The sequence below is a fragment of the Eptatretus burgeri genome, chromosome 1 (assembly GCF_056783735.1).
Source record: "Eptatretus burgeri isolate ZD-2024b chromosome 1, Ebu_testis_v1, whole genome shotgun sequence".
Classification (NCBI taxonomy): Eukaryota; Metazoa; Chordata; class Myxini; order Myxiniformes; family Myxinidae; genus Eptatretus; species Eptatretus burgeri.
In genome coordinates, this window is record NC_140961.1 from 42,108,902 (window position 1) to 42,134,703 (window position 25,802).

The 25,802-nt window shown below is 41.5% G+C and overlaps 1 protein-coding gene across 2 annotated transcripts in view; it reads left to right on the top strand.

Annotated features, from left to right (window-relative positions):
* Positions 1 to 24,204, top strand: part of GPATCH3 (G-patch domain containing 3) — a 43,627-nt gene extending 19,423 nt beyond the window's left edge. For both annotated transcript variants that reach the window (XM_085881014.1, XM_085881015.1), the window contains exons 2-8: positions 378 to 604; positions 1,242 to 1,705; positions 1,873 to 2,041; positions 17,606 to 17,665; positions 18,632 to 18,750; positions 19,952 to 20,079; positions 22,885 to 24,204. In XM_085881014.1, the coding sequence (XP_085737140.1) occupies positions 378 to 604; positions 1,242 to 1,705; positions 1,873 to 2,041; positions 17,606 to 17,665; positions 18,632 to 18,750; positions 19,952 to 20,079; positions 22,885 to 23,092 (1,375 nt within the window). In that variant the 3' untranslated portion in view covers positions 23,093 to 24,204. The remainder of the gene's footprint in view (positions 1 to 377; positions 605 to 1,241; positions 1,706 to 1,872; positions 2,042 to 17,605; positions 17,666 to 18,631; positions 18,751 to 19,951; positions 20,080 to 22,884) is intronic.
* Positions 24,205 to 25,802: the final 1,598 nt, after the last annotated feature.

Below are 25,802 nucleotides of genomic sequence, written 5' to 3' on the forward strand. Positions count from 1 at the left end.
ATGATAAGCTTGGTGATGGCTTAACAGTTAAGGTGTTTGGCTTAAGATATTAGTCTTGAGTAGTGATTCCCTGTTGTGCCATTGAAATAACACACCAGGTGTGTTGACTCGGCCTGTCATCCTTCCAACGTCAGCAAAATGAGTACCATCTTACTGGTAACAGGGGCACTGCATCAGCAGCACAGCCACACTTCGGAAAATGATGCAACCAGTAGCCACAGGCTGCATACGAAACAACGTTGATTATGATTACTTTTTATGGAAGTAATGCGAGCTATTGAAATGCTTGCTAATCCAAGCTCTTAAAATACTTCATCCAAAGTCATCATTGACATACTTATGTGCAGAAATTTATATCTGATTGCATTTATTTCTAGAAACAAACATCCTTTAGGCTTTCTGGAGAAGTCTTGCGAGTCCCATCGAGGAAAGCTGCTAGATCGCCGAAGAAAGCATGGAGCTGGGCCAAGGTGTTGCGTTGTGCGGCTGGGACAGGGTGGCACCGCTCTCCTTTCCCAGCGCTACGATGGGAACTTCTGGTTTGACAGAACTGGCCAGGAGATTGGACAGCAGTGCAACATCTGTCCTGTCATCCTCACCAGAGGTGAGTGTGAGGATGGGAGTAAATTTGACAGATGAATTATTGATATGTATTGGTACACACCTTTTGTAGAAACAAAGGGTGCAGAAGAAATCATGTTAATTAAATTAATTTTGTGCAACGATTCATCTTTGCTACCTCTGCCACCGAAGGGTAGACAGATATTTTCACCCTTGTCTGTCTGTCTGTTTGTTTGCCTGTCTGTCTGTCTGTGAACAAGATATGTCAAAAAGATGTTGATGGATTCAGCCAAAACTTGGTGGATATGGTGGGTATGTGACAAGGATGAATCAATTCTATTTTGCTGACTATGTGAAGCCAGATCCGGATACAAGAATGTTTTGTCTTTTTTCATTGATTCTTCACCATTGAGAGATGGGGCCAAAAACGATACATGTCATGATATCTCAAACAGTTGTGGGTGGATTATGACAAAAGCAGGTGTGGATGAGTTTGTAAGGTGACAACAACAACCAATTCGATTTTGGTTCAGGTCCGGATCCAGATCCGGCCTATTGTTGGGATACAAAACCTAAACTGTTCAGACTGGTGGAGGTATGCGCTCTACCGAATGCCATTCTAATTCCCATTTATAACTCCTGTCTTATGATCGTGTTTGTGCATGTGTGCACTCTTACAGATGACCCTCGGCCTCCACGTTCTCGTCGCGAACTCTCCGGCTGGAGGCCTGGTTCAAAACCATTAATAGCTTGTCAAGACCTTCCCCAGATGCCTGAGCTATCGCCCCCGGACATGCTTCGACATGGAAATGTCGGAACACCTCTTCCTGTCTTTCGGGAGCTCATCCGTTCCTGCCGTCTACCCCCGAGTCTCATCACAAGACTCGATCTTTCCGCTCAACTCTGCGGTCCTCACCGTAAATATGGAAATGTTTCCTGGACGTACACACAAACAACATGTCAGGAGGAACTTGTGCACTTTGGTTCAGAAGGGAGAGATGAATATTTGACGCCCAGCACAGTTCGGTTCATCGGGAAACATGATCACAGGCGCAGACGGCACAACATAAAAGCACGGCAGCACAGTGAACCTAGCTCGGAACTTGCATCGTTAAACCCTGAAGATGAATCACACTCTGATAATGTAAGTGACAAACCTAAACTGGGACCCTCCTGTTATTATGTGGTTAATGTATTGTAAAATGTGAGACATTAACATCAGCAGGCATTCCATAGTCCTCAATCTCAGCCATGCTGTGTTCCTGTTTCTTATTATGAGTTGTTATGTTTGTGGTGCTTTTGATTGAGCAGGACAGCTGTGAAGAGTGGGAGCGTCACGAGGCACTCCATGAGGATGTGACTCGGCAGGACCGCACGGAGGAGCGTCTTTATGAAGAAGAAGTGGAACTCCCCTGGGAAAAGGGTGGTAGTGGCCTGGTATATTACACAGATGCTCAGTACTGGGCACAGGAACATGGTGGTACGTACGAAGTATAAATCTCGTTTATTTTGGCAAACGCCCCCACATTAATATAATTATTTACAGTCTTGTCCTGTCTTGTCTTCTATCCATTTTGTGGACATGTGCAGGCTTGCTGTACTCTGGCACGGTTAGAGCAGGAATTTGTAACTCTGCCAGGATGCTGGTGATTAGTTCGCCTCCTCTTCACGAAGGATGCTGCGGGATCTTTAATGTTAACCAACTAAAGCTCGCAGACGGGACATCTAGTTTAACGTACTGTATATCCGACGAACCGAACACATATCCATAAATCACCCTGCCCACGAAACACCAGAATGACAGTTTATAGCTGGGTCAAGATTCAAACCCAGGGTAGAACTACTTCTCGGCTATCCTGCCAGCCCCCGAGAGGTGACAATGCGTGCTGCTTGTGAGTTTTAGGGTCAAAGCAATTGGAGAATCTTTTTTGTCATTTTTCCACCGAGAAAAAAATATGAGATATGAACATTATTCCTCAACATCAGGTTAGTCCAGAGTGATTGTTTTAATGCGTAAAACACAACTATTTGTAAGCACCTCCTTTTGTTTCACTGTCTTCAGGAAATTCTGTCCTTGACAGGGTTATTACCCTCGCCGAAGGAGAGGGTGTTGCATTTGGGTCCGTTTGTTAATTGCTGGAATCCTTCAGATTTCGGCAATTATGTTGGTCGGTTGTGTGTGTCATTCTGTGTGTGTGTGTGTGTCTGTCTGTCTGTGTGTTTGTTTACCCTGTAGCAGCCACACCGTTTCAGCAATCATGACCAAACTGGGCACAGACGTCGGCCATGGTCCAACTTAGACACTTGTCGTTTTTGGTGAATCTAGGTCAAACGTCAAGGTCAAGGTAACCGGAAAACCGAAATTCTTATTTTCGCAATAACGTCTGCTAAAATGGTCGTATCGACTTCAAAATAAATCCAAAATGTGCATCTTCCAATACTGCATCCAACCATATGTCTCATTGGGGTGTCACACCAACACCCTTCTGAAGCGGTTGGGGGGGTCGAATGTCAGGGGGGTCGGGTCAAAACTTTCAAATTGCGATAAAAACGCCATTTCAAGTGCGATTGACTTCCAAGTTATGATCATGACCAAACTAAGTGCTATAACTCATTAAACAGTAGCACTATCGATTTATAAGAACCAAATTGATTTCCAGGTTTTTGTTTTTTCAGAGATCATAGAAATATGACAAAGTTATTCCAGCAATTCCTTGCTCAACGAGCAATTTCATTTGTTTGTTTGTTTGTCCGCACACAACTTTTGTGTATTTTTTCTGCAACCGCTTGTCGGATTGAGGCACAATTTTCACTAAAGGAACGACTACTCATGTGGAATATTTTGGTGAGAATTTTGATGTCATAGGTCACGTGGTGTGGCAGCCATATTGGAAAAATGGAAAAATTTTGGACCTCTATCTCTGAAACCGCACCAAGGAAAAAAATTAAACTTGGCACATGGCAAGTAGTACTCATGGGGAATGAGTGATTTTTTTGATGACGTCATAGGTGCCTTCGTTATGATGTCATAATTGCATATGTACAATGCTACATCTGATCAGTATGAAAATTTTTGAGCGTCATCTAGGGATAAAATGGTCCACAGAAGGAAAAAAAAAATGTCATCAGTCATGTGATTTGGCAGCCATATTGTTAAAAAAAAAAAACCTTCAAAAATCTTCTCTGAAATGACTGAACAGATCAAGGCAAAACTTCACATGTATGACCGACTCTCCATGAGGAACAAAAGATTCACACATATGACATCATAGGTCACATGGTTTGGCAGCCATATTGGATTTATCGGAAAACCTACAAAAAATCTTCTTCTCCAGACCAGTTGGACAGATCATGGGGAAACTTCACACAAATGTCCCCCAAGTCATGGGTGTACAAGTTTGTTAACCCTTTGAACCCTGAGCTCCTTGGACTTTCTGGGCCACCCTGGGCTCTCTGGAGAAAAATCCGGCCGCTTGGGTATATCGAGGTTTGAATAGCTGCTGGTAAACCAGCCGCTCGGGTTTATGGAGTTATGAATAGCGGCCGGTAAAACGGTTGCCAGGGTTCAAAGGGTTAAGGAATAATTGATTGGTCACACGGTTTGTCAGCCACATTGGATTGAAGAAAAATATTAAATCATATTTTTTCTGGAACTGCTTAATCAATCGAGGTGAAACTTCACAATTATGATCTAGTGGTGATGGGGACTACATGTTTTAATTTTCAACTTGATCAGGCACATAGGCTGGCAGCCAGAATTATAAAAAAAATTTGATCTGGGTTTTTTTTTTTGATTATTTTTTTTTTAATAAGGCTCACCTGGCTGTTCCTGGATGGGTTTGATGGTAGAGGAGTAACAGTTGAAATGCGAATCCTATCCAGGTTCCTCCTGATGACTTCATCTCTGCTTTTTGTTTGTTCGGGTTCCTTCTGATTACTTCAATGCAGGACTGTACCTATTTGGTCTTCTCTTTAATCTGAATTGAATTTATTTTTATCCCATTCTAAATTCAATGGAATAGTAATTAAAAAAAAAAACGTCATGGGTCAGGGTCAGGTGTCCAATCAAAGTGGGACGTCTTGGTACCCGGTCATCACTGCCAGCAGTTATAAAGTGGCAGTTCTAATTATGTCTCTTATTAATTATGTAACACACCAGTACACAAACGCCACACAAAATACGCCACACAAAACAAGTGCTGGTGAGGGGTCTGCAATCTCTGATCTTTTTCTTGATCATTTAAAACTCTTTTTTTTTTTTGTTTAATGAAAAAATTGACAATTCACTTTTAACTATATACCTCCCATAACCACATGTTTCTGTTGGAATTTATTTCTACCCTCTGCGGTTGCCGATCCAAATACACCACTCACGTCACAATTTGTCTTCAACCTTTCCTTTACCTAACCTTATGCAATCTTTATCAAAAATAATCATAATGATGATTAAAACGGTCACTTATAATGAATGCTTCATTTTCCTATTTTACACATGTGGTACTCATTACTACATCATAATTCACTACTCTTTTTTTTTTTTTCTATTTCAACAGACTTCTCAATTTGACCTTTCCTTCATCCCTCGTCTAAAAAGTCCATCTGCTACAATGTTTCTTCTCGCCATTCTCTTAATTCACTTCGATTGCATCCCTCAAATAATTCCTTTAATCGCATCTCTGAACTAAAAATTAAAAAAAAAAAAACGCAGTTTGCAATGCAGGTTCGTTTTCCATCAATCAGCCTTTTTTTTCCAACTTCAGTGCCAATTCACCCCTATCTCTCAAAGCAACCATCACACTCTTCCCCCTCCAGGCTTCCCTCTCACCTTTCTCAAAAACTCCCCCCTCACCTTTCTATCTCAAATCTCCCCACTCACTCTTCTCCCTCCAATCACCCCGCTCACTCCCCCTTCTCAGTTGCCCCCCCCCACATCCACAAAGCTGCCTCCTTCCCCTGCCCTCTCTCCTCCATCTCATCACTCTTCCTCCTCAAATCCTCAACTGCCTTCTGCCCCCTCTCTTATTGCTCCCCACTGTACCTCAACCTAGCACTACACAGCCTTTTCTCCTCCTCATCCAGTCCTCTCCCTGAGCTCTTCTGCAAAACCCCCACACTCTTTCAACAACTCTCCTTACCTCCACCCCTCCTTCCTCACCCTACCCTTCACTTCCCCTCCCCTCCCTCTTCCTAAACAATGTGGACTTCAAACATCCGGGGCCTTCGCTCAAACCTGACAGATCTTTCCATATAATACAGGTTGCCACTGACAAACCAGGCATAATCTGCCTTACAGAAACTTTTCTCCTTCAAGATGTCTCTGACTCCCTAGTATCTCTCCCTGGTTACTCCCTCCTCCGGTATGATAGACCTGAGCCTCGTTCTGGTGGAGGAGTTGCTTTCTTCATCAAAGACTCTATTCCTCACTCTCCATGCACTGTCCTCACTCCCCCACACCCCCAGGAATACTTCTTGCTGCAGCTTTCCCTCCACTCCCACCTCATGTTTATGTGTGTTATACCATCCACCAAATGGTGATGACTTCATTTACACCTCACTATCTAAAAACATGGACCAACTTCTATCCTCTCATCCAAACTCTCTCTTCCTTACATGTGGTGACTTTTTTTGGTGTGAATTTGGTGTGGTGGTGAATCGACAAATATGGTAGAAAGCCCTACATTTGATGTGCTTGTTTTATTGTATGCTTAAATAATGAATGGAAGACTGAAGCATTTTGTTTTGTCACAGTTCCACCCGCCGTTCAGCTCTCATACGATGCATGACCCCAGTAAAAGTTTTTTTTTGAAAAGGTTAGATGAAAAGAAGACACACTGTTGTCATGAGATATTGAAAGAGTTTAAAGGAGAATGTGATTATGTAGATGTCATGGAGATTGTTTATTGTGGGGATCTGATCTTGATCATCAGAAAGGAAAGTTTGTTCGTGCATGCATGCGCACCTTTCTGTCATCCACATTATACATGATTGATCATCCAGGCAGCCAGCGTTCAATCGTGTACCATTTTGAGAATGTCAAAATATAACTCGTAATCACGGTTTTTATTTGCACGATTTGAGTATTTGTCACTTGACAATGATGTGAAGTGACTTGGGTTAAGTTGCAGTGCTCTCTGAAGGCATACATCATCCATGGTGGAGATCAAATAAGGAAGATCGCTATCTGGTAATCATAACTTGACAGGACAGGATTTTCTGGTCCCACCCTGTGACAGACCTTCCAGAATAGCCTGAGGGTGTAATTGTCTGCCCATACTAAAAGACATACTACATCAAGCTGTTTTACATTCTTGCAGACTTCTATAACCTTGAGTTTCCTGAAGGACGAGAAGCTGCCTGAATGTCAAAATGATTCATCATCATCATGGTTATTATTTGCACGATTCGAGTATTTGTCTCGTTACAATGATGTTAAGTGACTTGAGTTGAGTTGCAGTGCTATCTAAGAGACATACATCATTCATCGTGGAGATCAGATAAGGAAGATTACCAGCGACGACGCGCTGCTCTGGCGCATGCTCACATACCTGTCCTGACCTGCGCCCACAGGAAGATCACTATCTGGTAATGGTAACTTGACAGGACAGGTTTTTATGGTCCCGTACTGTGACAGACCCTTCAGAATGTCCTGGGGATGTAAGTGTCCACCCACACGAAGAGGCAGACCTCATTAACCTGTTTTGTTAAACTTAATTAAGCTGGTCTCTCACCTCATTAAGCTAGTCTATCACTTTGAGTTTTGTGAGTAGGGCAAATCAGCACCCTGAGCAGATTCCAAATATCTGTTACCGAAGACTGTTCTTTTTGCAGATGTCGAGATTCTCTGTCGACGTTCATGACTGCCAGAGACAATAAGGTCAGCAGCCACTGTTATAATGGTTGCACAAAACTCCATGTGTTTCACAGCTATAATTTGCTCATTGATTTGGGGATAAGCCACTGGATGCTTTTGTTTGCATTTTCTCTGCTTTGGTAATGACTTTATCCTGAAGGATGAGAAATGTTGACCTCAGCTGTACTCTAAGACTGTTCATTTGGAATGACCAACTCACTTGCTGATTGCCGAATATCATTGAGCACATTTTGCACATAATGCAGGTTGCATTACAACAATGCTGGATACAGTTAGAGGGTGGACTCCGCAGACATTGGATCTCTTAGGAGATTTACTATGGCAGGAGCAATTTACTCATCCATGAGATTTTAAGGCAGTGCCACAGGGTGGAAATGTCACATTTGAGGACTGGTTCTTGTTTGTTGAGCTGTCTGGAGGTACATCATCAAACTAAAACGCCTCTCAGTAGAATACACACCTCCGCCAGGCTGAACAGTTTGCGTTTTGTATCCCACTGATAGGCCGGATCTGCATCTGGACCTTAACCAAAATCCATTCGGCTTGTTATTTTCACCTATCAAACTTATTCGCCAAGTTTTGTCATAATCTATCCACAACTTTTTGGAATATCATGCCATACTGTATATAGTTTTGGCTCCATCTCTCAATGGTAAAGAATCACTAAAAAAAAATATATATATATATATTAATTCTCATATCCAGCTCTGGCACAAAGCCTGGTGTTGGCGCAGTGGTTAGGGCAGAGGCTTGGGATACAAAAGGTCCTGAGTTCAAGCCCCGTTGAGCCACTGAATTAATACACCAGGGGGTTGACTCAGCCTGTCATCCTTCCGAGGTCGGCGAAATGAGTACCAGTATACTGGGCCGGTGTATACCCCAGTTAAAATAGGTGTACCATATCCCTGTGTCGTAAGAGGCGACCAAGGTTGCGTCAGGAAGAGCATCCGGCGTAAAACATGTGCCAAATCACTATGCGGATCATACGGATGATCCGCTGTGGCGACCCCGAACGGGAGCAGCCAAAAGAAGAAGAAGATCCAGCTCTGGCACTGGATCCGGATCGACAACAAACTATAATCAATTCGTCCTTGTCACACACTCAACCTGTCAAGTTTTGTCCAAATCCGTCCATAACTTTGAGATATCGTGCAATACTGGAATATAATTTTGGCTCAATTGCTCAATGGTGAACAATCACTTAAAGGATTCCAATATCTGGATCCAGATCTTCACCCAAATCTAATCGATTCATCCTTGTCACACACCACACCCAACCTGTCCACCAAATTTTTGCCCAATACATCCATAGCTTTTTCAGATATCCTGCTCACAGACAAACAAACCAGAAAGATGTGCATAGAACAATACTTGTGATATCCAAATAAACAAACATTGCCATCGAAACAGAAATTTGGTAATTTTTTTAAATGTTGAAAAAGCATGAGTGAATGTTATACATTATAAATTTGGTTGATACATTTTACAATTGTGTCCTAATAGGTGTTTCAAATGTTTCAAATCGACTTGACTTGACCTTTCATTCAACCAAATTTTCCTCACATTCTACACATACTGTTACGTCCAAGTAAGCTGTGTTAGTTTCAATTTTATATCTTGAAAAGTTACCAAGGTGTATATATATGTATATATATATATACATACATACATACATACATACATACATACATACATACATACATACATGAGGTGTGTTGAAAAAGTATCCAACCTTAATTTTTCGTGCGTAAACAAATGAAGCTAGGGAGGTGTGGTTTGGTGCACGTATGTAGGCGATCCTAATCTGTATGCGTGAATATTTTCCCGCCTGCAGAAGCTGTCAGTCGCCGACAGACCGCCGATGAGTGAGGAAGTGTAAGTGAGCGCCGTCGGATTTTCGTTTTTGACAAAATGACGGAAAAACTTGAACAACGCTACTGCATCAAATTTTTGTGTAAAGCTTGGCGATTCCCAAGTGGAAACGATCCGCAAGATTCAACAGGCCTTCGGGAATGAAGCAATGGGCACCACACAGATAAAAGAGTGGTACAACCGCTTCAAAGATGGCCACACATCAGTGGAAAGTGAAGCACGTTCTGGTAAGCCCTCAACATCCCGAAATGAGATAGTCATTGACCAAGTGAGGACCCTGCTGATGCAGGATCATCGAATCACGATCAGAGAACTTACAGACGAGGCGGGCGTCAGGATTGGATCCGTTCATTCCATTGTGACTGAGGATTTGGGCTTAAGGAGAATCTCAGCGAAGTTCGTGCCAAAGCTGCTAACGATCGAGCAGAAGCAACTCCGTTTGGAGATCGCACAGGACATGCTGGAGACTGAAGAGCGATCCCAACCTATTCAACACAGTGATCACTGGCGAAGAGACCACAGTGATCCGTCATTTTGTCAAAAACGAAAATCCGACGGCGCTCACTAACACTTCCTCACTCATCGGCGGTCTGTCGGCGACTGACAGCTTCTGCAGGCGGGAAAATATTCACGCATACGGATTAGGATCGCCTACATACGTGCACGAAACCACGCCTCCCAAGCTTCAGTTGTTTACGCACGAAAAATTAAGGTTGGATACTTTTTGAACACACCTCGTGTGTGTGTGTGTGTGTGTGTGTGTGTGTGTGTGTGTGTGTGTGTGTGTGTGTGTGTGTGTGTGTGTGTGTGTGTGTGTGTGTGTGTGTGTGTGTGTGTGTGTGTGTGTGTGTGTGTGTGTGTGTGTATATATATATATATATATATATATATATATATATATATATATATATATATATATATATATATATATATATATATATATATATATATATATATATACACCATACTTTGTGCAGAGCGTTGGTGCTGCTTAAGCAGTCTCCTTGGCTATTGGACACAATCCTGGACGGGTCACCACTCCGACACAGAATACCAGCACACTGGCACTTGTTTTGCCGACCTCAGAAGGATGACAGGCCGAGTTAACCCCACCTGGTATTAATTCAACAGAGGAATGGGATTTGAACTCAGGACCCTTGGATCCAAAGCCCACCACTCTAACCATTAAGCCAACACCAGGCATAGCCCATAGAGGTATGGTAATAATAAATTCACAAAAGGCCCATTTCATTGTAATAATGGGGTCAAATTGTTGTCATGGAAACCATTGCCGTGTCAAAAACACTAAATTGATTGGTCTGATTTTTGGAACCAGGTCTGTGACCTTATATGCAAATCCTGTTTAAATTTAAGGTTAATCTGATGAAAATTCATGATTTTATGTGACCTTGCACTTTGACCTTTTGACCTCAAACAATAGGTTTCAGTGACCCAATATGCAAACCCCTTTTCAAATTTTAAGTCAATCGGATAAAAATTGATGATTTTATGTGACCTTTACCTTTGAGGTTTTAGCCTCAAAAACAATGTGTTTAGGTTTTGATTGGTGAACCAATTCAGTGACCCAATATGCAATTTAAGGGGTCGTAGGGATCTATAAGGTGAAGGGGTCTAAAAGGTTGAGCAATCTAAGCGGTCCAAGATGTAAGGCAGGGGAGGCAGCCCCTCTGGGTGGGCTCCCTCCCTCAAATCTTGCTCAGATTGAAGCTGTGGGAAGCAAGGCCTTCAATATTAATGGCATCTCCGCTGATGAAGTTGAGTCTATAGGTCTATTACTTTGCAATCACAGACAGGTTGATGGTCTCTCTGTCTTCTACTGCCTCCTTTCTGGTCTTGCACTCTCTGCTCTTTCCATGCTTTGTATTCGGGTATTAGGGGTTCTAAAGGGTCTTATGGGAGTAAAGGTTCTAACTGAGTACATAGGATCTATACTCGACTCGACAGAGTCTTTCGGTTCTTCGGGTTCTGAAGGGTCTTCGGGGTCTAAGTGTTCTAACAGGGTCTTAAGGGTCTTCACAGTCTTATGGGGTTTCAGGGGTCCAAAGGATCTAAAAGGTATTAGGGGGCTTGAGGGACTTCGGGGTCTTTATGGTCTAAAAGGTATCAAGGGTCAAGGGGTTTAAACAGTTTATAAAGTAATTGGATCTAAGAGGATCTAAAGGGTCTAAAATGGTCTAAAGGGGTCTAAAAGGTCAAAAGGGTATGTTGCAACAGTACAGTAGTTAGACATCTGGAGGGTCTCAGGGCTCTACAGTGTCCAAACAGGGTCTAATGGATCAAAAAAGGTCTAAAAGGTAGAAGGATCTAAGGGTCTAATTGGTCTAAAGGCCTTCAGTAGCCTAAAGGGTCTAAAATGTCTAAAGTATCTAAATAGGTTCAATGGGTCTAAAGGGTCAAGGGGTCTAAGTGGTCTCAAGGGTGCAAAGGATCTTAAAATGTCCAAAGCGTCTTAAGGGGCCTAAAAGGTCTAAGGGGTCTAAAAGGTGTAAGGGCTCCAAAGGTCTAAATGTCGAAAAGGTATGTTCCAATAGTCCGTAATGAATAGACATTGTCCAGGTCCAATAATAAGTAATTAATTAAAACTGGTAAACCAGTAATCCCGGGCTTCAAGGCGTGCCTCCATTTTTACAAATTTCAACACTATCACCCTGTCACATGATATGGGTTTTCCGAGTTAGAAAGTTAGTTCAAGTCTGCAATGGGGTCCAGCTATGGGGTCCCTCATGTTATCTCAATGAAGGATTGAAAAGCCCATAGCAATACATGATAGAGAAAGAAACTTCACATTGGACAACTCGAGGCTGGACAAATTTTCAAGTCCCCAAAAAAGTCCAATAACTCCACATTTGCATATTAATGTAAATGGCGAACTTGTAGAACGTTAAAATATCTTCTTTGGTTTTCATTTTACGACATGTCAAAAATGGGTGATTTTAAACTTTGGGGGGCTCTGGGGCCTCACTGGGGTAAAATACAGACATAGTGTAAACATATTTGGAATCCCCTCTTCAAGGCCTATCAGAATCTGTCATTAAATTTTTTCAACTCTCATTTGCATATTTGGCATATTTAATGAGGCGAATCGGCATCATTTTAATCATATAAATTATGCAATGATTTCGACGAAATTAACAACTTAAAATTCCAATGGAACCTCGCAAATGTGTGCAAAAGTTTGAGGCTGTCGTATTACCCATTCTGGAGAAGATGTTTTTAGGTTTTGGAGAAAATCCAATATGGCCGCCATACCACGTGACCTACGTCATCAAAATTTTCAAAGTATAAACTTCAGGTGAAGATTTATTAAATGGATAAGTTTCATTGAATTTCATCCAAGCGTTGTTTTTATTTTATGACATTTCAAAAATGGATCATTTTCAACTTTGGGGGGCGCTGGGGGCTCACTGGGGTCAAATACAGACATAGTATAAATATATTGGGAGTTCCCTGTTTATGTGCTATCTAAATTTGTCATTAAATTTTATCAACTTTCATTTGCATATTTTGCATATTTAATGAGGCGAATCGGCATCATTTTAAATCATATAAATTATGTAACGATTTCGACCAAATTAACATTAGCATGGAACAATGCAAATGTGTGCAAACGTTTGAGGCTGTCGTGTTATCCGTTCTGGAGAAGATGTTTTTAGGTTTTGGAGAAAATCCAATATGGCCGCCATACCACGTGACCTACGTCATCAAAATTTTCAAAGTATAAACGTCAGGTGGAGCGTTATTAAATGGATAAGTTTCATTGAATTTCATCTAAGCTTTGTTTTTATTTTTATGACATTTCAAAAATGGGTCATTTTCAACTTTGGGGGGCACTGGGGGCTCACTGGGGTCAAATACAGACATAGTATAAATATATTGGGAGTCCCCTGTTTATGTGCTATCTAAATTTGTCATTACATTTTTTCAACTCATTTGCATATTTTGCATATTTAATGAGGCGAATCGGCATCATTTTAAATCATATAAATTAAATAACGATTTCGACCAAATTAACATTACCATGGAACTTAGCAAATGTGTGCAAAAGATTGAGGCTGTCATGTTATCCGTTCTGGAGAAGAAGATGTTTTTAGGTTTCGGATAAAATCCAATATGGCCGCCATACCACGTGACCTACGTCATCACATGTTTCATAGTATAAACTTCAGGTGGTGAGTAATTATTCTGTTAAGTTTTGTTCAATTTCATCGAACAGTTTTCCCTCCAGATCCGCCACAAAATCGGTCAGTAGAACATAAAACACCTATAATAATAATAATAATAATAATAATAATAATAATACGAACGATTTCAATTGAGCTTCAGCCATGCTTGAAGCCCTAATAAACACTCATTTTCAAACAGTACATAATTAACATACATAATACTCACATTGGTTGACCAAGGCTTCACCTCAACGAGGGTTCACCATCCACCTGTGTTTGTTAGTTTTATATACAGTACAGTATATATTTATAAGATATCAAGTCAATTGGATGAAAATTGCCAAGTTATGTTACCTTTGACCTTTTGACCTCAAAAACAATAGGTTACCAGCTTGTCACTACCTCTACCACGTGGTTAAATTTTGTGAAGATTGGAGTGAAAATGTGACCTGCAGTTGATTGACATACAAATAGGAAACAGAATAACAGACCAGACCAACCAATATACTAGTAAATCCTCGATTTAGCAAGTAACAAATAGACAGACAGTCAAACCAGGGTGAAAACTTAACCTTTGTCCACCTTCAGTGGCGGCAGTAATTATGGCAATAGATTTTCCCCTTGTTCTGCAGAATTTTGAATATATTGTTACAATTTTGGACAGCGGGGGAGAACGGAGCACATGCACACAGACAAAAGCTCATTATATCATAGTACTCTGTTTAGCTTTTAAGTATACAATAAACCCTCAAATATCACGAAGATTGCGTTCCTGGAAAATGCTGTGATATTTAAAACCAAGGGCCGATGGGAAAAGGGGAGTTCGGTTCCTGGACTTCGCAAAAAAATAGAGGAAGGTGGGTGGCAGCCAGAAATAAACACATCACAATTGAAACAAGAAAAAGAGCAATCAGAGATCGCAAACCCTCACCAGGGCTTCTTTTGAGTGGTGTATTTTATAGGTTTTTGGGTAAATCCAATATGGCTGCCAAACCATGTGACCTATGACTTCATTTGTGTGACCATTTTGATCCTCATGGATAAGTGGTCATATATGTAAAGTTTTGCCTTGATCTTTTCAGACATTTTCGAGAAGAAGATTTTTGAAGGTTTATAAAAAAAAAACAATATGGTTGCCGATTTTTTTTTTTATTTTTTTTTTTTTTTTTTCAATAAAAATTCAATATTTTCCGATTCAATATTTTCCTTGGTGCGGTTTTAGAGATACAGAGGAACAAAATTTTTCCGTTTTTCCTCTATGGCTGCCACACCACGTGACCTACAACGTCATAATTATCATTGAAACATTCTACCTGAGTAGAATGGTGAGTAGTTGCACCAATTCTACATGAGTAGTTGCACCAATTCTACATGAGTAGTTGCACCAATTCTACATGAGTAGTTACACCAATGGTGAAAATTTCGTCTCAATCCGCCAAGCGGTTGTGGAGAAAGACAAGAAAGGTCTGTGTGGCCAAACAAAGACAAACAAACGGACCCAAATGCAATACCCTCTCCTTCGGCAAGGGTAATAAACATGTAAATTAACTATAAAACATGTTAACATTGAAATAAACATGTAAATAAAATGAATACACTATAAAACTACAAGGGTACTTGGTAGAGTGCATACCTCTGTTATGCAATGCCTGATCCAGTACAACATATCGGGCCAAATAAATGTTTGAAATTTTATACCATACTGTATATTGTTTTTGGCCCCATCTCTCAATGGTGAAGTTCATCACTTTAAAAACTTAAAAATTATCTTTTCCAAATTCGGATCTTCACCAAGATCGAACCTATTAATCTTTGTCATGTATCCAACCTGTCCATCAAATTTCATCAGAATCCGTCCACATATATCCTGCATAAAAACAAACAGACAAACAAGCAGACAGACAGGGGTGAAATATAATCTTCCACCTTCGTGGTGGAGGTAATAAACAAAAACAAGATTTTTTTTACCTTTTAAATTTATTCCAAAACAGCGTGATGGGTAAGGGTAAGAAGATTACTTACTCTGCAATCAATATAAACCACAAGACTTGGCTCAGGATGATGATGATGATGCTGTCATAGTGGGGAGGGAGAGCGGGGAGGGTGATTCAGCGATCGGAAGAGCGGCATTAGCTTTTCAACGAAGTTGCCAGCAGCATTGCCACATCAGATAAGGGTAAGACGATCCTTAATCACTTCACAAGGAAGGTATCAGATGGCATTCTCCTCTTGAATAATCCCGTCTCTGGTGTTAAAAACCCTCTCCGGCATAAATCCCTTCACCTCGATTAGTTCCATGAGCTGCGGTGGATAGTTTTTTGCAGCATCATGGCTTGCCAATGATGCTTCCCCGACTAATTTTACATGATGAAGGCCGAATCTTATTTTGAATTTCTCAAACCAGCCTGTTCTGGCATGGAACTTGTGTGTAGCTGTGGTTGAATTGGAGCCATCTGCCCTGGGTGCCTCGTCGAAACATTGGTAAATGCGCAATGATTTCTCCTGTATCACTGGTCCACTCAGACACGTTTTTTCTGTGTTAGCCCTCAATGTCTGGATTGAGGACCATTTTCCATCCTTTCTATATGAGGATCATGGGATTGGAATGACACTTTTGCGCTTTGTATAGGATTACCTTTTTTAACTTAAAAAAAAAGAGGACACTCTAGCGAGGGACACTCTGAAAAAGAGGATGCTCTGGAGATGGGACACTTCATGAGTTTACTTTACTTATATATACCTTGTGTTGGCTTAATGGTGAGGGTGGTGGGCTTGGGATCCTAGGGTCTTAAGTTCAAATCTTATTCAGCTGTTGAATTAATACCAGGTGAGGTTGACTCAGCCTGTCATCTTTCTGAGGTCGGCAAATTGAGTACCAGCTTGCTGGGGTGATTGGGCCATTTGAGTATCCTGTGTTAGAGTGGTGACCCATCCAGGATTGTGCCCAATAGCCCAGGAGACTGCTTCGGCAGCACTGACACTCTGTACAGAGTATGGTCCCGATGGATGGATGGACTTTATGTAATGAGCAATTGTACCGGCAGTTTGATTAGATGTGTTCCAGACCTCGATTGATTTTGACTGCAAACTGCTATTTTCCAGTCGAAATACTGAATTATTACTGGAAATATTGTGCTTGTCTGGGTCCACATGAGACTGTAAATCAGTAGCACCTCTATTTGACAGAGATGTACGTACCAGCTCTACATACCAAGCACTCGGCTTCCCATTTTTCTCGACGACTTCCAAAACACGGGAATTTTGTCTTAAGTTCTGCAGTGATTTTACACTTTCGTTTTGGCATTGTAAAGAGCTCTTGAAGAAAATCTCACAAGTGTGTGTGGTACGGACTCAGAAAAGACACTGAATCACGGACTGAGCATGCCACTGGACTCTCTCCCCCTCTCTCTCATTGTGAGATTGGAAAGGAAGTAGATGTGTGGGTGTCGTCGTTTGAACATGTCCATTACGCCATGAGAGGAGTAGTACAGACTTGTACCAAACTGTGCTGGTCCAAACATTACAAAACTGCATTTTATCACCATAAGAAAATGTACAAAATCGTTTAACCATTACAATAATGTAAAAAGCATCTGAAATCTTCAAATTTATCCCTTTGAAAATGCTAAAGCAAAAAAGGGCAAAATCCCAGACATTTTATAAACCTGGCCAGACAGAGATTTAAGGACCGAAAAGGAGGACATGTCCAGGGAAAACCAGACGTATGGTAACCCTAGCTTTGCGGAGCACTGGCGGCAACACTTGCACGGATATTTGACTCACTTTTATGTATATACTGCACAGTAGATTCATTGATCCCGTAATGACGTTCCCAGATGCAATACTAATCACCTCTTGCCAACCTATCTCACAACTCGATTTTTTTCACACAATGTTAAAACCTCTCTGCCTTTTGGCAGAGTTCTTTGTTCATTTCGTCGTTATTTACTGGTTTGTCAACAAGATTATCATTGATGTTCTTTCTTCCGTGAGCTTGTACTTGGACAAAAAAAGCAATATGCTCTATACTCTATACTGTGGTTACCTTGCTATACCTAACTTTATCTGAAGTGGAATATGTCTTTCATTTTGCCAAAACAGGAACTTTGTTTTTCAGACTTTGATGAACAGACTGCAGATGACCTGGATGTGGATATGAGCATTTACTATGAAGAAGGTAATGTTTATTTTCCCTTTATATTATGGTTCGAGTTGTTGGGCTGAAGCACCATTATCTGTATTTTTTTTTATTTCCTTACTCTCAATTTCCTCCTCAGCAATGACTTCACTTTTACATCTATCTCATGGTGTTCATATTTTATTTTTATTTCCTTCATTACACCATCCGCTCACTTCCTGTAAGTAAGCTTCGGCTTCTTGGTCTGGACATCTCCTCCAACCTTCGATGGGATTAGTACATTTCTTGTATTGCTAAGAGTGCTTCCAAGCAAGTTGGTTGTCTTTCTCGAGCGCAGAGGTATTTACCTCCTGATGCCGTTTTGTACCTGTATAAAACAACTGTATGTCCCCTCATGGAGTCCTGTTGCCACATTTGGGCTGGAGCACCAGCCTGCTACTTATCTTCACTTGATAGGCTCCAAAAATGCTGAGTGAACCTGGTTGGTGTGGGGATGGGTTCAACTCTTCAACCGCTCTCTCACCCTAGGTCAGTTGCCACTCTTAGTCTGTTCTGCAGATATTTTCACTGCAAATGTTCTGCTGGACTTTCTGACTTGGTTCCTCCTGTACGAGTGTTTGGACGTAAGACTTGGTTTGCCATCTCTGCACACCCATGCACTTCAGCTGATCCAAAGTGCAGAACAAAAGGCTTTGCAGATAATTTTATCCCTCGTGCTGTCTTGCTTTTGGAATTCACTACCTGTATTGTGCTTACCATTATCCTACGATCTACCCAGCTTAAAGAGGAATGGCAATTCCTACTTCCTACATCTTTGAGGTTCCATCGCATTTCACCTGACTTCTGCTACTTTTTGTGTCTTGGATGTTTTCTTGTTATTTCTCTCTTTCTTTTGTTTTGTTTTGCTTTATCCTTACCTTTATCTAACCTTCCCTAGAGTGGCTTTATGCCTTGTTTGGGGTGATATCCATAAAAAAAATTCACCCTACCAACCTGTTTTGCCAGATGGTGGGGACTATGATGCCCGGGACTACCTTGCGCTACGAAGAGAGTGTCGTTGCCGTGCTGGGAAGTCTGATTCTGTGCAAAATACCCAGCGTGGAGGATTTGAGAGGCACACAAAGGTACGAGTTCAGCTTTTTCAGGTGTGTGGATGATTTTGTGGGAATACAGGCTTTTGTGGAGGGGTATTAAGATTCAGGATGGCTTTCTATGTGTCATCTTTTGCTGGTCTGTGAATCTGACAGGAAAGCTCAAAGATCGAGCACTCAGCTTTGAGCTGTCTTATCCTGCGTTTGATTTCCTGCCTGACTATAAACTGCCATTCTGATGATTCACAGGCAGGGCGTTGCATCGATAAGTACACTATCCTTTAGAAGCCTGTTGTCCCCAAAAAATAGGTTCCAAAAAAATGTCCCCCCACCCCCCCCCCCCAAAAAAAGAGGGTTCCAAAAATATATAATGGTCCATTACGTATCCATATGTGATGTACACATCATTGACACACGGGGCTTTTTCCCCAATGATGAGACTGGTTATTTTAAAGTGTTTAAAAGTGAGTTCAGTATAAGTAATCGGCACAGGCCTGTATTGCTATCGCCAATCGTCATACCGATAATAATCGGCACAGGCCGGTAGACGATCGCGGATCGCCGTGTCGGTAATCAGCACAGGCTTTCTAAAGCACACCCGATTCATGTAAAATAACCAATTGACAATTGTTTTAAAAACAGCCACGAGGGCAAAGAAAAATGTGATTGCTTCAATGGTGCTCAGTTGCTGAGGGTTAAAAGTTAAAAACCTACTGTACCTACTTCCCGGTACGTCTTGACGTCGTACGTTCCACAGTTCCAGGTGTAGCCGAGTGCATCAAAGCTTTTAAAATCATGTACAGTATTTAAAGATTGTAAACACCTTTCTTCGATTTGTTGGTGATGTACTGGTATTTTTTGGGGTTTTTTACATTCCAATTTTTTGCGATATATCGGGACTGCATATTAAAAAATTCCAATACTCGTATTTCGATATGAAAGATTATACTGGTATAACCAGTATATCGATATATCGCCCAACCCTATTTTGCAGTATTTTTATATTATTTTGAGCTTCACATTTAATAACATGGACTCTTTATCATCTGTTTCTCTTTTTACTACTAAATGATAAAATAATTGCTCGGAGGAACATGATTGCAAAGTCAGAAATGCATAAAGGAAACTCAATTTGTCCGCCACATCTCAGAGGGAGTTATGACATTCCGCATGTGGTACCACTGCACCACTTCATGATGAAGTTGTTGATTTGTTCTCGTGGCTTCCTTTCCAGGGCTTTGGCCGGAGAATCATGGAACAGCAGGGCTGGAGGGATGGATTGGGTTTGGGGAGTGCTCAGCATGGCTGCACAGATGCCCTGGATAACGATGGGCAGAGCCCCAGTTGCAAACATGGATTTGGGTATCTATACTTATGTTACTTGATTGCAGAAACTTATGGACAAACTTAAAATGAAGCAGAGGACAATTTTTGAAAAATGAATTCACTCGATTTGATCACGATATATTTTTTCACTTCACATCTTAATTGTAATGTGTATGGGCCTTGGTGGATCATTCACGGATTGGGCCTTGCCCCAGGATCACCTAGTTATCTTTTACGAGGCCGAATTTGAATCAATATTGTACTACTTTCCGTCCAAACCAAAGGTTTTGTTGTGCTCACAGGACCTTCCCACAAATATGGCAGCTGCACACACTTTAAAGAATAATAAAAATGGCACACCACACCTCTGACCGTTTATCCTGGGTTTGAATCTCAGCCCAGATATAAATTGTCACGCTTGTGTTTCCCAGGCAGGGTGTTACTTACCACACCCCCCTCCCCCTCCCCCTTCAACTGAGATGATCAAGTATATGAATGAATGAAGAAACAAAGGGCGAGCGATATATTTGCGTGGACAATGTGAAAAGGAACAATAGAACCTGGCATGCAGGATCAAATGTATAAGTGATGGAAGTAAGGAGGGGAGGGACAGCTCATAGGTGATGGTGGGATCAGGTGAGTAGCCAGAAGGGTGCCTCTGGCATTGTGGTAATGCGCTTCGATCACACGAGTAAGGACAGTTCGCGTGCCTCTCGTCTTCCTTTCGCACACCCGGATCCTCTTCCCTCTAGCTATCACTAACTCGTCACAATTACCCTCTGTTTTCCACTCATGCCGGTGATGCCCACCGGCTTGGAGGCTGAGCCGTTCAGGGCTTGCTTGATGAGAAGCCGACACTTGGTAGGGTTTATACATATAACAGGGAGGTGGTCAGGTAAGGTATGGCAGCATGCGCCGGAGGAGCGCATCGCTGCGTCCACTTTCCACCGGTACTCCAAGGGCCTCCGTCTGGCCATCCCTCAGGCAGATGCATGGCCCATCCCCATCTCATTGAGATGCTGATCAACCTGCTGCAACCACGAGGCACGTGGTTGACCCATTGGCCTCCTCCACTCACGAGGCTCCCTCACTGAGAATCTGGTGAGCAGGAAAACGAGCCACATGTCCATACAGCTGCAGCTGATGCTCACAGACTATGCAGGTAACAAATCTCATTTGAGTCTCTCTCAGAAACCACTCGTTGGACACAAAGTCCGACCAGCGATAGCCAAGGATTCTCCGAAGTGACCTTGTACCAAAGGAATCAAGTCTCCTTCTCAGATCCCTGGTCAGAGTCCAAGTCTCACATCCATAAAGCAAGACTGGAAGCAACAAAGACCTGAAGAGTTGGACTTGCGTCCTCCCGCACAGGTACCATCAGTGCCACACCCCATGATCCAGTGAATCCATGACTCCCCAGGCCCGACCTAGACGTCTATTGACCTCTGACTCGCAGCCAGCAGAGACATGAATATCACTGCAAAGGTAAGTGAATCTCTCCGTGACCTCAACATCCTTGCCACAAACAGGTACAGACAGGAGAGCAGCATCTAAGATGTCATTGAAAGCCTGGATCTTAGTTTTGACCCAGGAAACTCGTAATCCCAGCGGCTTCGACTCCTCGTTCAGCACCTCGAGGGCCCCCAAAAGGATATTGAGAGTCTCCGCAAAGACGACTGCATCATTTGAGAAATCAAGGTCAGAGATATTGACATTCCCAAACGATGCACCACAGCTTGATCTCTCCGACATCCTCCCCAGAATCCAGTCCATACAAGTGCTTAAAAGTGTGGGGGCCAGAACACACCCCTGATGAGCTCCAGTAACAACTGGAAATAAGGCAGAGATGGTATCACCACATCTCACAGCACTCTCAGTACCAGAGTATACTAGTATAGTTCAGACATCAGATTGATCAGTTTTGGTGGCACTCCACGAAGACCAAGAATCTTCCAGAGGGCACCCGATTCACTTAGTGGGGCAACTTAGCTAAATATAGCATAACAATTGTTCATTTTGTGAGGAAAGCACCAAATTTGGCACAATAGTAGCCTATCATATTATGAACAGATTTGAATATTGGGCCATCTCAAATTCAGCCGCTGATGGCTGTGGCAGCCATTTTCCACTGCCAGCAAAAATTTGAGATGGCCCAATATCCAAATCTGTTCATAATATGATAGGCTACTGGTGTGCCAAATTTGGTGCTTTCCTCACAAAATGCACAATTGTTATGCAAAGTTGCCCCACTACTGAATCAAACGCTTTACAGAGATCAAAATTGGCTGCAAGCAGATGGTAGTGAACCCTTTCAAGAATTATCCGAGCAAAGACCTTGCTCGGCACTGAGAGCAGCGACACCCCTGGGTAGTTGTTGCGTCACCTCGTCACCCCTCGGTAGTCACCTTCATGGCTCCGCCTTTCTATCCGCACTCAGCAGGGCATTTCACAAGGAGAAATTTCTTCCTCCCCATGGATGCTAACCTATGGGTATGGTCCATGCTCTTAACCTTTTAAATGCTGAACTTCAACAAGGAAACAGCACGTACCATTTTTGAAGTCTTTGGTACGACTCAACATAAATTAACGGGAAAATTGCATTTGCTGCTTAATGGTGCGTCTTTTTCACATAAGGATGTGGTCAAAAATTCCATGATGATCAGGTGGTGTTATTCTCATCTTTTGCAACTTGCCTATTTATTTCATTTAAAATAGCATATATATGTGATTAGTGTTTTACAGTCGAAGATTGATGATAAAATGGTGTTTTTCCGTAATTAAATTGTGAATTTTGATTCGCTTGTTTTGTTTTGTGTGTTGCCTTACCTCATTGTACAACAGGTATCATGGAGAAAAGTTGCCGCGTTTTTTCTTACCCCGACGGTCAAGCCGTGAACCTCCTGGGGAAATTGTACTGACGACCGTGTACGACCCTCCACTGGATATTGATGCTGGAGACTCTCTCCTGCGCAGGCAGCCCCTGCATGCACTGAAGTTATATGGCCATGCACTTAAGGGAAAGACCAAATCTTTTTATCCACAGCCATGAGTGTGACGCACGCCGCAAAGCACACAATTGTTCTTATGGCTCACTGCCGTGAACAGGCATATCCACTCGTACCTCTTCTACACATAATGATCCCGTTTGAATTTTTAACTCGATACCATCAGCAGCAGCAGAACCCCCCTGTGTATTCATAAAGTCAGTCGGGTGTTGGGACCACACTCATGCATCACAGCTCAGTATCGCCATATTTGACCATTGACACAGGAGCCTACAGGTAATAGTAATGTGGCCTCTTGTATATGAAAAATGAAGTAGCAAATCTTCTTGACACCTCAACAACTTTCAGAATTGTCTCTCTGAGTTATTTTATATAACTTGCTCATTGCCATCATTTTTTCAAGTTTGTTGATAAACTGCTATTTGTTTGGTTTGTTGCCCTTCTGACCTCACTTCACTTTGAGTTGTTATTGCACTTATTTGAAAAGAAATAAAACAAAGTTGAACTGCAACATGACTCACCAGCAACAGTTGGAAAGACAGTGCCAGATGTGGGGTTGTGCTTGAGGTTGTTCAAGCATTTGACTCTTTCAGTTGGGTCAATAAGGATGAGAGGATGGCCAAGAGGTACACACTCTCGTCTCAAAGCTGTCTCGCTTGGGTTTGAATCCTGACCAAGCAATAAATTGGCATCCAGGCATGGTGATTCATCAATGTGTGTGCCATTCCTTGGATGGACATTGAACGAGCGTCCCATCTGCCAGCATTTGTTGGTGGACGTTAAAGATCCTATTGGTGTCTTTCGCAAAGAGTATGCGAGCTATCGCTGGTACCATGAACAAATTACAAATTCCTGTCATAACCAGCAGGGGGAATTGCATCAGCAGCATACCCTTGCCCTCCACCAATAATGCTACCCCACAGCTTTGTGCTGCACATACAAACAAACAATTTGAGTTATTCCTCACAATGTTGAAATTCGTTTTGATGCATATTCCCTACAAAAGGAGAGGGGGAGGTTTTACATATTTTCAAGGAGGGGGAATTAATATAATTTTTTAAACAAGCCTGACTGATTCCTTATTTTGTGAAATCATAATATTTCTACAATAAAGGGGACTTCTTTTGCTAAAAAATAAAAAATTACTGGGTTCTTACTTTGGTTTCCTTTCATCATTGAGATGTGCTGCAGGATGTTTATTACAAATATGAGTTGGGAGCAAACAGCTAAGGTTAAAAATTTCAGCTTTCAATCTCCCCATTTGCCTACATAATATGTAGATGCACCTGACATCATCTACACTCCTTCACAGTACTTCTATTAACTGGAATTATAATACCAGGTATTAAACGGAGTCCTTTATCTTTGCAAGCGAGGTGATCGAGGGTATGAACCGACAGTGGGGGCATCAGTTAGACACAAGCAAGGAAATGAACAAACAGGAAGAGAGGAAAGAGATGAGGAGAGGAAACGCTGAAAGTGAGATTTGGTTGTGAAGAGCTAATCTATACGAATAATGTGTGTGTTATTGTTCCAATTGACAAAACAAATAATAACATTGCATTTGTAGATAATAATGACATCAAAACTATGAAATAATACAAATGGAATGATGTAGTAACCAAAAAAAGTGTTAAACAAATCAAAGTATACTTTATATTTTCGATTCTTCAAAGTAGCCACCCTTTGCCTTGATGACAGCTTTGCACACTCTGCATTCTCTCAACCAGCTTGACTGAGGTTGTCACCTGGAATGCTTTTCCAACAATCTTGAAGGAGTTCCCACATCAGCTGAGCACGTGTTAACTGCCTTTCCCTCACTCTACGGTCCAACTCATCCCAAACCATCTCAATTGGGTTTAGGTCGAGTGATTGTGGAGGCCAGGTCACTGTCTCTCTCCCCGATCTCATGATCTCTCTCTCTCACTGTCTCTGTCATATATATATATATATATATATATATATATATATATATATATATATATATATATATATATATATATATATATATATATATATATATATATATATATATATATATATATATATATATATATATATATATATATATATATATATATATATATATATATATATATATATATATATATATATATATATATATATATATATATATATATATATATATATATATATATATATATATATATATATATATATATATATATATATATATATATATATATATATATATATATATATATATATATATATATATATATATATATATATATATATATATATATATATATCTCTCCCCCCGTTCTCACATCCCTCCCTCCTCTCGCATCTCGCAAACGCATATGCGGTATAGCAACGTTTGGTGAGGCATAGCGCTCCCCACCTCCCTCCCCCCTTCCTAGCTTCCCCTCCCTCCTGCCCCCTCTCCCCTTCCACTCTCTCCCTTCCCTCCCTCCTCTCTCAACCCCCTTCTTTAATACCCCTGTCAGCGAAGCGATGGCTTGTATTTGCTGGTGTGTTAATAAAGATTATGGGTAAAGGTTGGGATGACATGAGATGGCAGTGTACTGCCTGCTTGAAGCCCTGGAGGGAAGAGCTGGGTCGAATATCTTCTGGAAGGTGGTTCTGCAGAATGGAGAAATGTAAAACAACAGAGTTGAGGTGTGCACTCAGCCTGGAGTTGGGGAATTTAATGAAGAGGGGGTTACTAGTGTCTCTGGTTATGGTCATAGAGCTGAAAGAGAAGGGGGAACTCGATTGGAGGAGTGTCTG